General features: G+C 45.5%; 1 protein-coding gene across 1 annotated transcript; it reads left to right on the top strand.

Moving 5' to 3' along the window:
* Positions 1 to 9557: 9557 nt before the first annotated feature.
* Positions 9558 to 13397, top strand: LOC115933122 (PRAME family member 15). The gene is made up of 3 exons (XM_004024694.5): positions 9558 to 9865; positions 10533 to 11114; positions 12836 to 13397. The coding sequence occupies exons 1-3, from the start codon at positions 9573 to 9575 to the stop codon at positions 13395 to 13397; spliced, it is 1437 nt and encodes a 478-aa protein (XP_004024743.4). The 5' UTR covers positions 9558 to 9572.
* The last annotated feature ends 254 nt before the right edge of the window (positions 13398 to 13651 follow it).

Raw genomic sequence — 13651 nt, 5'->3', positions numbered from 1 at the left:
ACTGCAACCTCCACCTCCCGAGTTCAAGTGATTCTCCTGCCTCAGCCTCCCAAGTAGCTGGGATTACATTCATGCACCACCACAGCTGGCTAATTTTGTATTTTTAGTAGAGACAGGGTTTCTCCATGTTGGTTAGGCTGGTCTCGAACTCCCAACCTCAGGTTATTCCCCCACCTCAGCCTCCCAAAGTGCTGGGATTACAGGCATGAGCCACCACATCTGGCTAGACGACATTCCTGATGTCTCCATATTGATGGAATTTAAAATAACTCTCTGGTAAATTGTTTTCTATAATAGCCTTAAATAAAAATGGAGAAGGTGAGATTAAGATCATTGCAGACTTAGGTACAGAATTGGTGGAAACCAGGGCTGCCATATCCAGTTTACAGCCAATATATCAGCAATCCCTTGGAGAAAGGAAAATATTTCTGAGGAGGGGTTTCACATGAAGTTCAAAAAATTCCTGTGTTTGAAGCAGTCCAAATGACATTTGGACCATTTTTAGGAAAGTATGGCTTTTTATTAAGTGACAACATGGGGATGAGATTTGCTTTCTCCGTTAAGGTGATGCGTAAAGCTTTCTTTGGAGGGAGAGAAAACCCTACAGTTTCCTGACCTTCCTTAACCTGAAATGCTTGTTTCCCTAGAAGCAGAAATTGATCATATTAGAACCCAAACTCATACCAACCTTGACCTTCATGAAGTACTCAAGTGTTTCTGCTCTTCTTCCTCATGTGATGTAGAAAGTATTAAAAGTGATGAGTGTAGGCCGGGCACGGTGGTTCACGCCTGTAATCTCAGCACTTTCAGAGGCCGAGGTGGGTGCATCACCTGTGGTCAGGAGTTCCAGACCAGCCTGGGCAACATGGAGAAACTCTGTCTCTACTAAAAATACAAAAACTAGCTGTGTGTGGTGGCCTGTGCCTGTAATTCCAGCTAACTGGGAGACTGAGGCAGGAGAATCACTTGAACCGGGAGGCAGAGGTTGCAGTGAGCCGAGATCGCACCATTGCACCAGCCTGGAAAACAAGAATGAAACTCCATCTCAAAAAAAAATTAATAAATAAATACTTTACAAATAAATAAATTAATGCTTTAAAGAAAAAGAAATAAACTTTGCCTACAATTTTCATATGCAATTGAATACCTCTTAAATTTTGATGTGAACTGACCACGCATGGTGGCTGAGGCCTGTAATCCCAGCACTTTGAGAGGCCGAAGCGGGCAGACCACGAAGTCAGGAGATTGAGACCATCCTAGTTAACATGGTGAAACCCCGTCTCTACTAAAAATACAAAAAATTAGCCAGGTGTAGTGGCATGCACATGTAGTCCTGGCTATTTAGGAGGCTAAGGCAGGAAAATTGCTTGAACCGGGGAGGCAGAGGTCGAAGTGAGCTGAGATCGTGCCACTGCATTCCAGACTGGTGAAACAGCGAGACTCCATCTCAAAAAATAAATGAATAAAATAAATAAATCAATAAAAATATTGTGACAGGAACCACATTGCTCAACTTGTGCACTAACGTCTTACAAAGTCCTTTCCTTGTCACCTTCAAATCTCCATTTCAAATGCTACACTCTGCATAACTCTACCACTTTGTTGCCATTTCCTGATGATGGAGAAGACCATACATGTGTGTGTGGCATCAGAACTATTGACTCCTCCTATTGATGTTTAAGATATTCCATTACACAAACCTGGGTTCATACTTTTTGTTGATAGATCTTATGCCAAAAATGTAGGCAAAAAAATGCCAAGCAGGAAATGCTATCAGTTCCGAAGATGAATTCATAGAGATGGAAATTCTTTCAGAATTTATTTTTCCAGCTTTTTTCTTTGTTTGTTTGTTCATTTGTGTTTGTTTGTTTTGAGACGGAGTCTCGCTCTGTCACCAAGTTGGAGTGCAGTGGTGAAATCTTGGCTGACTGCAACCTCCGCCTCCTGAGTTCAAGTGACTCTCCTGCCTCGTCTCTCGAGTAGCTGGGACTATGGGTGGGTGCCACCATGCTCAGCTAATTTTTGTATTTTTATCAGAGACAGGGTTTCACCATGTTGGCTAGGATGGTCTCAATTTTTTGGCATCGTGATCTACCTGCCTTGGCCTCCTAAAGTGCTGGGATTACAGGTGTGAGCCACCACCGTGCCCGGCCTTTTTTTTTTTTTTCTCTTTTGAGATGGAGTCTCACTCTATTGCCCGGGCTGGGAATGGGACTCCTCCTATCAATTATCTTTTTAAATTTTCTTTTGTTTTATTGACCTGACAAGGTTCAAATAGAGTTGAGTTTTTGTTTTTGTTTTTTCCATTGGAAGGGACAATACAGAGGTTACAATCATTGGCTTTAGATGACAAGATACAAGAATAAAACATATTCCTTGAAAGACAACCAGCAAAACTTCATGATCAGAATCAAATCAGTGCCTTCTCACTGTCAGTGGGTGGAACCCTTCATCAATACTTGTAGAGTTTGAGGCACTCATGAACTCACGATCAGACTCTTTACTCAGGGACAGGATGTAAGCCAAGCAAAAGACCTTCCACAGGTGGTGAATTTGGAAGCCTGCCCAATGTGACCTGCAAGTTTTCACTGGCAATATGCAGGTGCAGATATGACAAAGAATAACCGTGACCTTTACATCACCCCCAGCTGTTGAGGAATGGGATCCTTTTGACCCTTTCTGTCAATAGAACCAGGTTGCTCATCTTGTGTGGCAACAACATATGTGGTCTACTTAACAGAGAAGAAGACTCTGTAAAAAAAAAAAGTTTATTATGAAGTAAGCAAAGAAATGGGAATAGATGTGAGATTATTTGGGGAGATAAAGGAAGTTGAAGGTTTTGAAAGGAAAAATAAGGAGGATTATACAAATTGTTTTGAAAGACTCATCCTTGCTCATAAGGATTAAAACCAAAAGGGCATCAGTGCGATGTTAGATAGATTCCTCTTACACCCACTCAATAACACCCAACACGTTCAGCAAGTCTTGGTTCACTCCCAGGTTCCCATTAAAAACCCAGCTCAACCCTGACCAGCTCCACCTTCACTTCCATTTGTAATTTTGACATGACTTTATTACAGGACCATCAGGTTCCTATGCCTGCTGCACAGTGGCTTAGCAATATTCTGAGACAGCAGGGTTTGCAGCAGAGAGTTTAATGATCACAAGGTGGCTGAATGAGAAGCTAGGAGGAGATCCTCAAATTCATCTCCCCAAGGAGTACTGAGGGTTTCCAGTGGATCCTGGATAGCAAGGGGCTGGAAAGTTGGGGTAGCGGTAAGAGGGAAGAAGTCAACAGGATGTAGAAACTGCATTCTTTGGTGAGTTGGTGCATTGCAGGGCCCTTCAGATCAGCTGGCATCAGTAGTTTCACTGACATGCAGAACCTGAAAGAATATCTCAGATGAAAAAGTTAATGTTTTCCAATGCGTAAATCGTTGTCTGCAGGGATGTTAAGGGGAACTGTAATCTAAGGTCTATGTGATTTTGGAACAGTAGGTTGCCAGCAACCATGAGGAATCAGGTCGGAGAGCAAGACCTCCTGATGAATGCTGAATGTGTTGCAAGCTTGGTTTATTTTTGTTTCTCTCCCTCCCTTCTTCACCAATTAAATTTATAAAGTTTATCGATGTGGTTTCAATTTCTTCCAAAGAAGCCTTAACCTAAGCCCTGAGCCACTCACGCCCTCAGTGGCACCACTCCTCCACCAGAACGAGCATGTAATCTGCTACCTTAGGTTATACAAAATCCCGAAGACCATTCAATACATTGAGATTTTTATTCTGATTTCGTAGGGACGACTCCTCTGTTTTTATAAAGCTTTTTAAAGTAGAAAGCATTTTTACATTTTGATGTGGACAAAGGTCTCCTAACAACACTACTTTCAGATTTTATTTTTCTGTCTAAGATCATAAACAGATCAAATCCTTCCCTGCCTCACACTCAAGACTATGAAGTTCACATATTAGTAAAACACCATCAGTGTTTGTGGAGTTCATGAATGAATGATTTTTTTATTTTTTGACAGAATGTCCCTCTGTCACCCAGACTGGAGTGCAGTGACACAATTCTGGCTCAATGCAACAATTGCCTCCTGGGTTCAAGCAATTCTCCTGCCTCAGCCTCCCAAGTAGCTGGGTTTCAGGTGTCTGCAATCATGCCCGGCTAATTTTTGTATTTTTGTAGAGACGGGGTTTCACCTTTTTGACCTGGCTGGTCTTGAACCCCTGACATCAGGTGATCTACTCACCTTGTCCTTCCAAAGTGCTGGAATTACAGGTATGAGCCACCTCACCCACCCTTGAATGAATGTATTCTTGACTTCTATGATATCCCTAACACTGTGAATTTCTTGCTTCACGAACTGAATATAGATATGTGATATGAATGGATATGTGACTCAATCCATTAATCTGGGGAGAGCCAAAAACCCAATCAGGATTAACTGGGTGGAGCTTCACAAATGCAATCAGATATCACTTTTTGATTGGAAGGTAGCAGCGGATACGTGGAGGGGCGTGGGTGGGAGTTGTGATTAGAAAGGTCAATAAAAGCTTCTAAAGACCCACAGGAGAGACCCAAAGTCTTCAAGCCTGGAGTTCCTGCCTGGTTCTTCCTGAGGTCTGAGCACCTTCTAGACTACATCCAGATCTGGTAAGTCACTAATTTCTGTAAGGACACTCCCATCTGACCTACAGTCAGCTGCTCTGGGATGTTGACACGGCAGCCTACGATGGCACAGAAGTGTATCCTGTCTTTTTTTTTTTTTTAAATGAACAATTTAAAGCTTGAATTTTTTCCTCTAAATGCAGTTCTGTCTTTATTTCAAAAAAGTTGATTGTGCTTTGGTTGATGTCATTTCAAAATTCTTGAAGGGAGCAGTGACTCATGCCTTTAACCCCAACACCTTGGGAGGCCACAGTGGGAAGATCATTTCAGCCCAGGGGTTTGAGACCAACCTGGGCAACATGACAAAAACCCTCCATTTTTGGAGGATGGGGATGGAGTCTCACTGTGTTGCCCAGACTGGAGTGCAGTGGCACGATCTCAACTCACTGCAACCTTTACCTCCCCGGTTCAAGCAATTCTCATGCCTCAGTCTCCATCCTCAGAAGCTGGTGTCACAGACATCTGAAACCATGCCTGGCTAAGTTTTGTATTTTTAGTAGAGGTGGGGTTTCACCACGCTGGCCAGGTTGGTCTCGAACACCTGACCTCAAGTGATCCACCTGCATTGGCCTCCCAAAGTGCTGGGATTACAGCTGTGAGTCACTGGTGCTTGGCCTCTACTTTTTTTTATTTTAATTAGCCGAGCATGGTGGCATGCATCTGTAGTCCCAGCTATTTGGGTGGCTGGTGTGGGAGAATCACTTGAGCCCAGAAGATTGAGGCTGCAGTGCGCATCATGCTCACACCACTGCTGTACTCCAGCCTGGGCAAAAGAGAGAGACCCTGTCCAAAAAACAAAAACAATATCTTAACCAAAAAGGATCTATGACCTTAATTTTAAACCAATCACGTCCTCACTGTAATTCTTCCACTGGAATGGAGACATGGGTGTGGGGGTGCATGCCTGTAATCCCAGCTACGTGGAAGGCTGAAGCATGAGGATTGCTTGAATCTCAGAGGCGGAGGTTACAGTGAGCTGAGATGGCGCCGCTGCACTCCAGCCTGGGCGACAAAGTGAGACTCAGCTTCACCCACACCAAAAAAATTAGATTATACCACCCAGGTGATCATTGGATACATGAAGATTTCTATTGTGTGTTCTTGTGGACTGTCAACTCTGTCTTTGAAAACTGTTTTAACTCTGAAATATTTTGAGAAATTTGATGTAGCCAAGGATCCCTCAACAAAGACACTTTCAAGTTTTTTCTTTCTGTCTAATATCAGGAAGGGATTCAACACTTCCCTATCTCACACTCAGGACTATGAAGGACACATATTAGTAAAACTCCATGTTTGTGAAGGGAATCAGTGAATGACTCCTGGACTTTCACCCTATCCCTAAATCTTTCACTTTGATGGATGAATATCTAATTCCATCAGTAAATCTGGAAGAAAGCCAAAAATCCAGTCAGGATTAACTGGGTAGAAGTCGAATCAAATCTAGTTCTCTCTCTCTCTTTTTTCTTTTTCTTTTATTTTTTTTTTTTTTTTTTTTTTTTTTTTTTTTGATTCTAGCCTATTTCCCAGGCTGGAGTTCAGTGGTGTATTGTCAGCTCACTGCAACCTCTGCCTCCTGGGTTCAAGCGATCCTCCTGCCTCAGCCTCCCTAGTAGCTTGGACTATAGGCGCAGACCACCACAACTGACTAATTTTTGTAATTTTAGTAGAGGTAGGGTTTTACCATGTTGGCCAGGCTGGTCTCAAACTCCTGACCTCAGATAATCCACCTGCCTCTGCCTCCCAGAGTGCTGGGATTACAGGTGTGAGCCACTTCGTCTGGCCTTGAATGAATGTATTCTTGACTTCTACCCTATCCCTAACACTGTCAATTTCTTGCTTCATGAACTGAATATAGATATGTGATATGAATGGACATCTGATTCAATCTGGTAATCTGGGGAGAGCCAAAAACCCAATCAGGATTAACTGGGTGGAGCTTCACAAATGCAATCAGATATCATATTTTGATTGGAAGCTAGCAGCGGATACGTGGAGGGGTGTGGGTGGGAGTTGTGATTAGAAAGGTCAATAAAAGCTTCTAAAGACCCACAGGAGAGACCCAAAGTCTTCAAGCCTGGAGTTCCTGCCTGGTTCTTCCTGAGGTCTGAGCACCTTCTAGACTACATCCAGATCTGGTAAGTCACTAATTTCTGTAAGGACACTCGCATCTGACCTACAGTCAGTCGGTCTGGGATGGTGACAGTGCAGCTTACGATGGCACAGAGCTATATCCTGTCCTTTTTTTTTTTTCATATGAACAATTTGAAGCTTTGAAATTTTTCCTCTAAATGCAGTTCTGTCTTTATTTCAAAAAAGTTGATTGTGCTTTGGTTGATGCCATTTCAAAAGTCTTGAAGGGAGCAGTGACTCATGCCTTTAACCCCAACACCTTGGGAGGCCACAGTGGGAAGATCATTTCAGCCCAGGGGTTTGAGACCAACCTGGGCAACATGACAAAAATGCTCCTCTACACAACGTTTTTTGTTTTGAGGGTGGGGATGGAGTCTCACTGTGTTGCCCAGAATGGAGTACAGTGGCATAATCTCAACTCACTGCAACCTTTACCTCCTGGGTTCAAGCAATTCTCATGCCTCAGTCTCCATACTCAGAAGCTGGTGTCACAAACATCTGAAACCATGCCTGGCTAAGTTTTGTATTTTTAGTAGAGGTTGGGGTTCACCATGCTGGCCAGGTTGGTCTCGAACACCTGACCTCAAGTGATCCACCTGCCTTGGCCTCCCAAAGTGCTGGGATTACAGCTGTGAGTCACTGGTGCTTGGCCTCTACTTTTCTTTTTTTAATTAGCCGAGCATGGTGGCATCCATCTGTAGTCCCAGCTATTTGGGTGGCTGGTGTGGGAGAATCACTTGAGCCCAGAAGTTTGAGGCTGCAGTGAGCCATGCTCATACCACTGCTGTACTCCAGCCTGGGCAAAAGAGAGACACCCTGTCCAAAAAACAAAAACAAAATCAATCAAAAAGGATCTTTGACCTTAATTTTAAACCAATCACATCCTCTTCCGCCCAAATGGAGACATGGCTGTGGGGGTGCATGCCTGTAGTCCCAGCTACGTGGAAGGCTGAAGCATGAGAATTGCTTGAATCTTGGAGGCCGAGGTAACAGTGAGCCGAGATGGCACCACTGCACTCTAGCCTGGTCGATGAAGTGAGATTCAGCTCCCTCAACACCAAAAAGAAATATGCCACCTAGGTGATCATTGAATATATGAAGATTTCCATTGTGTTTTCTTAGGTACTGTCATCTCTGTCTTTGAAAACTGTTTTAACTCTGAAATATTTTGATAAATTTGATGTGGCCAAGGATCCCTCAACAAAGATACTTTCAAGTTTTCTTTCTTTCTGTCTAATATCAGGAAGAGATTCAACCCTTCCCTATCTCACACTCAGGACTTTGAAGGACACATTTTAGTAAAACTCCATGTTTGTGAAGGGAATCAGTGAATGAGTCCTGGACTTTCACCCTATCCCTAAATCTTTCATTTTGATGGATGAATATCTAATTCGATCAGTTAATATTTAAGAAAGCCAAAAATCCAATCAGGATTAACTGGGTAGAGATTAAGAATTCGAATCAAATGTAGCTCTCTCTGTCTCTCTGTTCAATCTAGCCTATTTCCCAGGCTGGAGTGGAGTGGTATAATGTCAGATCACTGCAACTTCTGCCTCCTGGGTTCAAGTGATCCTCCTACCTCAGCCTCCCTAGTAGCTTGGACTACAGGTGCAGACCACTGCACCTGGCTAATTTTTGCTGTCTTATTAGAGGCAGGGTTTTACCATGTTGGCCAGGCTCATCTTGAACTCCTGATCTCAGATGATCCACCTGCCTCGGCCTCACAAAATGCTCAGATTACAGGTGTGAGTCACTGCACCCAGCCAAAGTGGTTCAGTTTGAATATGTGTAAGCGGTGTGCATTGGAAACATCTATCTTGCGAATGATGCATAACAGTGTCACATAGCTTTCAGAGCTTCTCACTGAAATTTTCAATAATGAGGCTGGGGCGGAGGCTCACACCTATAATCCCAGTATGTTGGGAGGCCAAGAGGGGTAGATTGCTTGAGACTAGGAGTTCAAGACCAGCTTGGACAACATAGCGAAATCCACTGTCTTTACAAAAAGTCAAAAAATAAAAGATGAGCTGGGTGTGGTGATGCATAACTGTGGTCCCAGCTACTTGGGAGGCTGAGGAGGAAGAATCCTTTGAGATGGGAGGTCAAGGCTGCACTGAGCTGAGATTCCACCACTACACTCCAGGCTGGGTGACAGAGCAAGACCCTGTCAGAAAGAGAGTGAGAGAGGGAGAGAGAGAAAGAGAGAGAGAATGACAGAAGGGAGGCAGGGAAAGAAGACAAGAAAGAAAGAAGGGAGGGAGAGAGGGAAAGAAAGAAAGAAGAAAGAGAGAAAGAGAAAGCAAGCTTAAATAATGAAAACAAAACAAATAGAATCTATTCTAGGGATGCCCCATGAATGTTCCCAACAAGCTTTTTTGTAGGAACTGAAAATGTGGGCATGTAGGCTTGTGACATTCCCATTCCCATTGTTTTAGAACCTTGAGTAATTAGTAATTTCCCCCAATGGTAGGAGGGGTTCGCTTTCAGGTTCCTCCACACTCACTAGTCACTGGATGGAACACTGGATAGAAAGGAATGGCTAGTTGTGGCCCTGCCTCCTCACTGCTTGGGAGACGCGCATGCTGATGCAGCAGAGGCAGAATGCTGGCTTAATGGCCACTGAGTACAGAGCAGAATTGGAGTAAACTGAGGGCTCTTTCACCATTGCCAGAGCAGTGACTTTGGCCCTGGGAGAAGATGAGATTGCATGGGCTTGTCCTGAGAGTGATGCCTTTTCTCTGGGTTTGTCCTCTGGAAGTTTTCCCTGAAGATTCATGAAGATGAGCATCCGGACTCCACCCAGACTCCTGGAGCTTGCGGGGCGGAGCCTGCTGAGGGACCAAGCCTTGGCCATGTCCACCCTGGAGGAGCTGCCCACAGAACTTTTCCCCCCACTGTTCATGGAGGCCTTCAGCAGGAGACGCTGTGAGGCCCTGAAGCTGATGGTGCAGGCTTGGCCCTTCCGCCGCCTCCCTCTGAGGCCTCTGATAAAGATGCCTTGTCTGGAGGCCTTCCAAGCTGTGCTCGATGGGCTTGATGCACTGCTTACCCAAGGGGTTTGTCCCAGGTGAGGTGGCCCAGGTGGGCTGGTGGGGAGGGCTCAGGTGTCCAACCGAAGGAACAGCTGGGTCATGAGAAGTGAGGAGACCCAAGAGGGGTTGGTGGTGGTGAGGAAGCCGAGAGGACTTGGCCATTCACCAGCTCCTCAGGGAAAGCACTGCTGACCATGCCAGGTCCACGGAGGTAACAGGAACCTCTCCTCTAATGGCACTGAAAGTCACCATGAAAAGTGAGAACTGGGCCGGGCATGGTGGCTCACAATGTAATCCCAGCACATTGGGAGGCTGAGGCCAAGAGTTGGAGGCCAGCCTGTCCAACATGGTAAACCCCAACTCTACTAAAAATACTAAAATTAGCTGGGCATGATGGTGGGTTCCTGTAATCCCAGCTACTTGTGAGGTTGAGGCAGGAGAATCATTTGAACCCGGGAAGCAGAGGTTGTAGTGAGGTGACATCACACCACTGCCCTCCAGCCTGGGCGACAGAGGGAGACTTGGTCTCAAAAAAAAAACAAAAAAATGTGGAAGTGGGCCGGATCCAAGGGGAAAACAGGGTGAAGAAAAGTCACAGAGAGGGACAAGAAGCAGGGAGGGGAGGAGCTGCTATCCAGGATGTGGAGTTTAAGTTCAGAAATGAGTTCTGAAATTCTCAGTCTCACCTCTATTTTCCCACAGGAGGTGGAAACTTCAAGTGCTGGATTTACAGGATGTCTGTGAGAACTTCTGGATGGTTTGGTCTGAAGCTATGGCCCATGGGTGCTTCCTCAATGCCAAGAGGAACAAAAAACCACTGCAGGACTGTCCAAGGATGAGAGGACAGCAGCCCTTGACTGTGTTCGTAGAACTTTGGCTCAAGAACAGGACTCTGGATGAATACCTCACCTACCTCCTTCTATGGGTCAAGCAGAGGAAAGATTTACTACACCTGTGCTGTAAGAAGCTGAAAATTTTGGGAATGCCCTTCCACAATATCAGAAGCATCCTCAAAATGGTGAACCTAGACTGTATCCAGGAGGTGGAAGTGAATTGCAAGTGGATACTGCCCATCCTGACACAGTTTACCCCATACCTGGGCCACATGAGGAATCTTCAGAAGCTCATTCTCTCCCACATGGATGTCTCTCGCTACGTTTCCCCAGAGCAGAAGAAGGAGATTGTTACCCAGTTCACCACTCAGTTCCTCAAGCTGCGCTGCCTCCAAAAGCTTTATATGAACTCTGTTTCTTTCCTCGAAGGCCACCTGGACCAGCTGCTCAGGTGAGGGAGGGTGGTGAGCTTTCTCTGCAGACCACAGCAGAGCCTGTTACAGTAAACGCTAGTGGACATCTACTGTGAGCCAGCCTATGAGGATGTAACAGTGAAGGGGACACTAGAATGTCCATGCATTGTCCTGTTGGCGGCCCTGTCCTGAAATGGGTATCACGCAACCCTCCCAATAGAGGCAGAGGGATCAGCTAGGGGAGATGCTATAGAGAGGTTGCTATAATAGGAAGCTAGCTACTGGGGGGTTCAGATCTAGTGAGGGTGCCTTTCTGAATTCTTCCTGAGGATGTGTATCTAAGTTAAGATGATGAAAAATAGGCCAGGGATGGTGGCTCATGCCTGTAATCCTAGCACTTTGGGAGTCTGAGGCAAGAGGAGAGCTTGAGCCTAGGAGTTTAAGACCAGTCTGGGTAACATCCCAAGACCGCTGTCAGAAATGAATAAATAAAAGTAAAAACAAAGAAGATAACTTTTTTTTTTCTGAGATGGATTTTCACTTTGATCATCCAGGCTAGAGTGCAGTTGTGACATCTCAGCTCTCAGCAACTTCTGCCTCCCAGGTTCAAGCGATTCTCCTGCCTCAGCCTCCTGAATGCCTGGGATTACAGGCGTGGGCCACCACACCTGGCTACTTTTTATATTTTAAGTAGAGACAGGGTTTCACCATGTTGGCCGGGTTATTCTCCAACTCCTGACTTCAGGTGATCCACCCGCCTTGGACTCCCAAAGTGCTGGGATTATAGGCGAGAGCTACCATGCCCAGCCAACAAGATAATTTTTAAGAAGATGATAGGAAGTAGGGAAGTGAAGTGGGCACTGAAGAGGGGAATGCTCAGCAAACCTGCACATGTCAGAAAATCAGCTTTGTGCCCCACAGTTTCGTGAACATGAATGATCCCATCTCTAATTCCCTGTTGTAAAAGTTTCTTTTGAGCTCCAGGTAAATTAATTACCTAGGAAATGCACGAATCTGAAACAGAGGGTCAGAGACCAGGCACAAAGAATGGTGAAAGTGATAGATGCTTTGCTGATGATACAGGCATGTCAGGGACGCCTGCAGCCCGCCCACCCCAGCTGATGTTGCAGGATCCTGCCTGGGTTTGTCCTTTATGCCTGAATCTCCACTGGGCTCCTGTGGCCCAGGGATGTGGTTTTCTGCCTGACAGATGAGGAAAGGGAGCTTTAGGGATTCTGTGAACTTGATCCATTCCTATAAATGATGGTGAAATGACTCAGCCTCAAATGGAATTATTTTTTCTCCTTTTTTTTTTTAATAGAGTCTCGCTCTGTCACCCAGGCTGGAGTGTAGTGGCATGATCTCTGCTCACTGCAACTTACACCTCCTGGGTTCAAGCGATTCTTCTGCCTCAGCTTCCCAAGTAGCTGGAATTGCAGGCTCCCACCACCACACCTGGATAATTTTTGGATTTTTAGTAGAGAGGAGGTTTTGCCATGTTCAGCAGGCTGGTCTCAAGTAATCCACCAGTCTCAGCCTCCCAAAGTTCTGGGATTACAGGTGTGAGTTACTGGGCCGGGTTTGACCTCGGTGGCAAAGCTCTTCATCACGCATCATCCTAAGTGTTGACCATCCAGCCATGAGAATGACCCTGGACTTGGGCAAAAAGGTCTCCATCCATTACCTTGAAGCCATTCCCCACCACCCTCCACTCACCCCTATGATTCCCCAGAATTAACTTCTTGCTCTCTCTCCCCAGCTGTCTGAAGACCTCGTTAAAGATCCTCGCAATAACTAACTGTGTGCTTTTGGAATCAGACTTGAAGCATCTATCCCAGTGCCCGAGTATCAGTCAACTAAAGACCCTGGACCTGAGTGGCATCAGACTGACCAATTACAGTCTTGTGCCTCTCCAAATTCTCCTAGAAAAAGTTGCAGCCACCCTCGAGTACCTGGATTTAGATGACTGTGGCATCATAGACTCCCAAGTCAACGCCATCCTGCCTGCCCTGAGCCGCTGCTTTGAGCTCAACACCTTCAGCTTCTGTGGAAATCCCATCTCCATGGCCACCCTGGAGAACCTGCTGAGCCACACAATCATACTCAAAAACTTATGCCTGGAGCTGTATCCTGCCCCGCGGGAGAGTTATGGTGCAGATGGTACTCTCTGCTGGAGCAGATTTGCTCAAATTAGGGCTGAGCTGATGAAGAGAGTGAGGGACTTAAGGCACCCCAAGAGGATCTTGTTCTGTACTGACTACTGCCCTGACTGTGGCAACAGGTCATTTTATGACCTGGAGGCAGATCAATGCTGCTGTTGAATGCTGCCTATTTGGAAGGATATGTCAAACGCTTTCTTCTGGACACTTGGGAACTAAAACCATGGTCTTAGGTACATCCTAAAGGGAGCACGGAACACATCGTTTCACACATGGGCTCTGAAAGTGGGAAAGGAAAGCTGATCAAGCAGGGGCCGGACTTGGGGGAAATGTTGCCATGGATTTGATGGGACTTTGGGCACCTGTGTCCTGTAGAGTCGAAAATGGGAATCTGAATGTCTAGAGTGGAATTCAGG

This window comes from Gorilla gorilla, chromosome 1, assembly GCF_029281585.2.
Source record: "Gorilla gorilla gorilla isolate KB3781 chromosome 1, NHGRI_mGorGor1-v2.1_pri, whole genome shotgun sequence".
NCBI lineage: Eukaryota > Metazoa > Chordata > Mammalia > Primates > Hominidae > Gorilla > Gorilla gorilla.
The sequence above is the reverse complement of the archived record's forward strand: the minus strand, read 5'-3'. Positions and strand labels throughout refer to the sequence as shown.

What these genes read in the sequence shown, in the direction of transcription:
- LOC115933122 (XM_004024694.5), top strand. Translation starts at nt 9,573, where the DNA reads ATGAAGATGAGCATCCGGACTCCACCCAGACTCCTGGAGCTTGCGGGG. An exon ending in ACCCAAGGGGTTTGTCCCAG is followed by an intron (nt 9,866 to 10,532) that starts GTGAGGTGGCCC and finishes ATTTTCCCACAG; the next exon opens with GAGGTGGAAACTTCAAGTGC. An exon ending in CACCTGGACCAGCTGCTCAG is followed by an intron (nt 11,115 to 12,835) that starts GTGAGGGAGGGT and finishes CTCTCTCCCCAG; the next exon opens with CTGTCTGAAGACCTCGTTAA.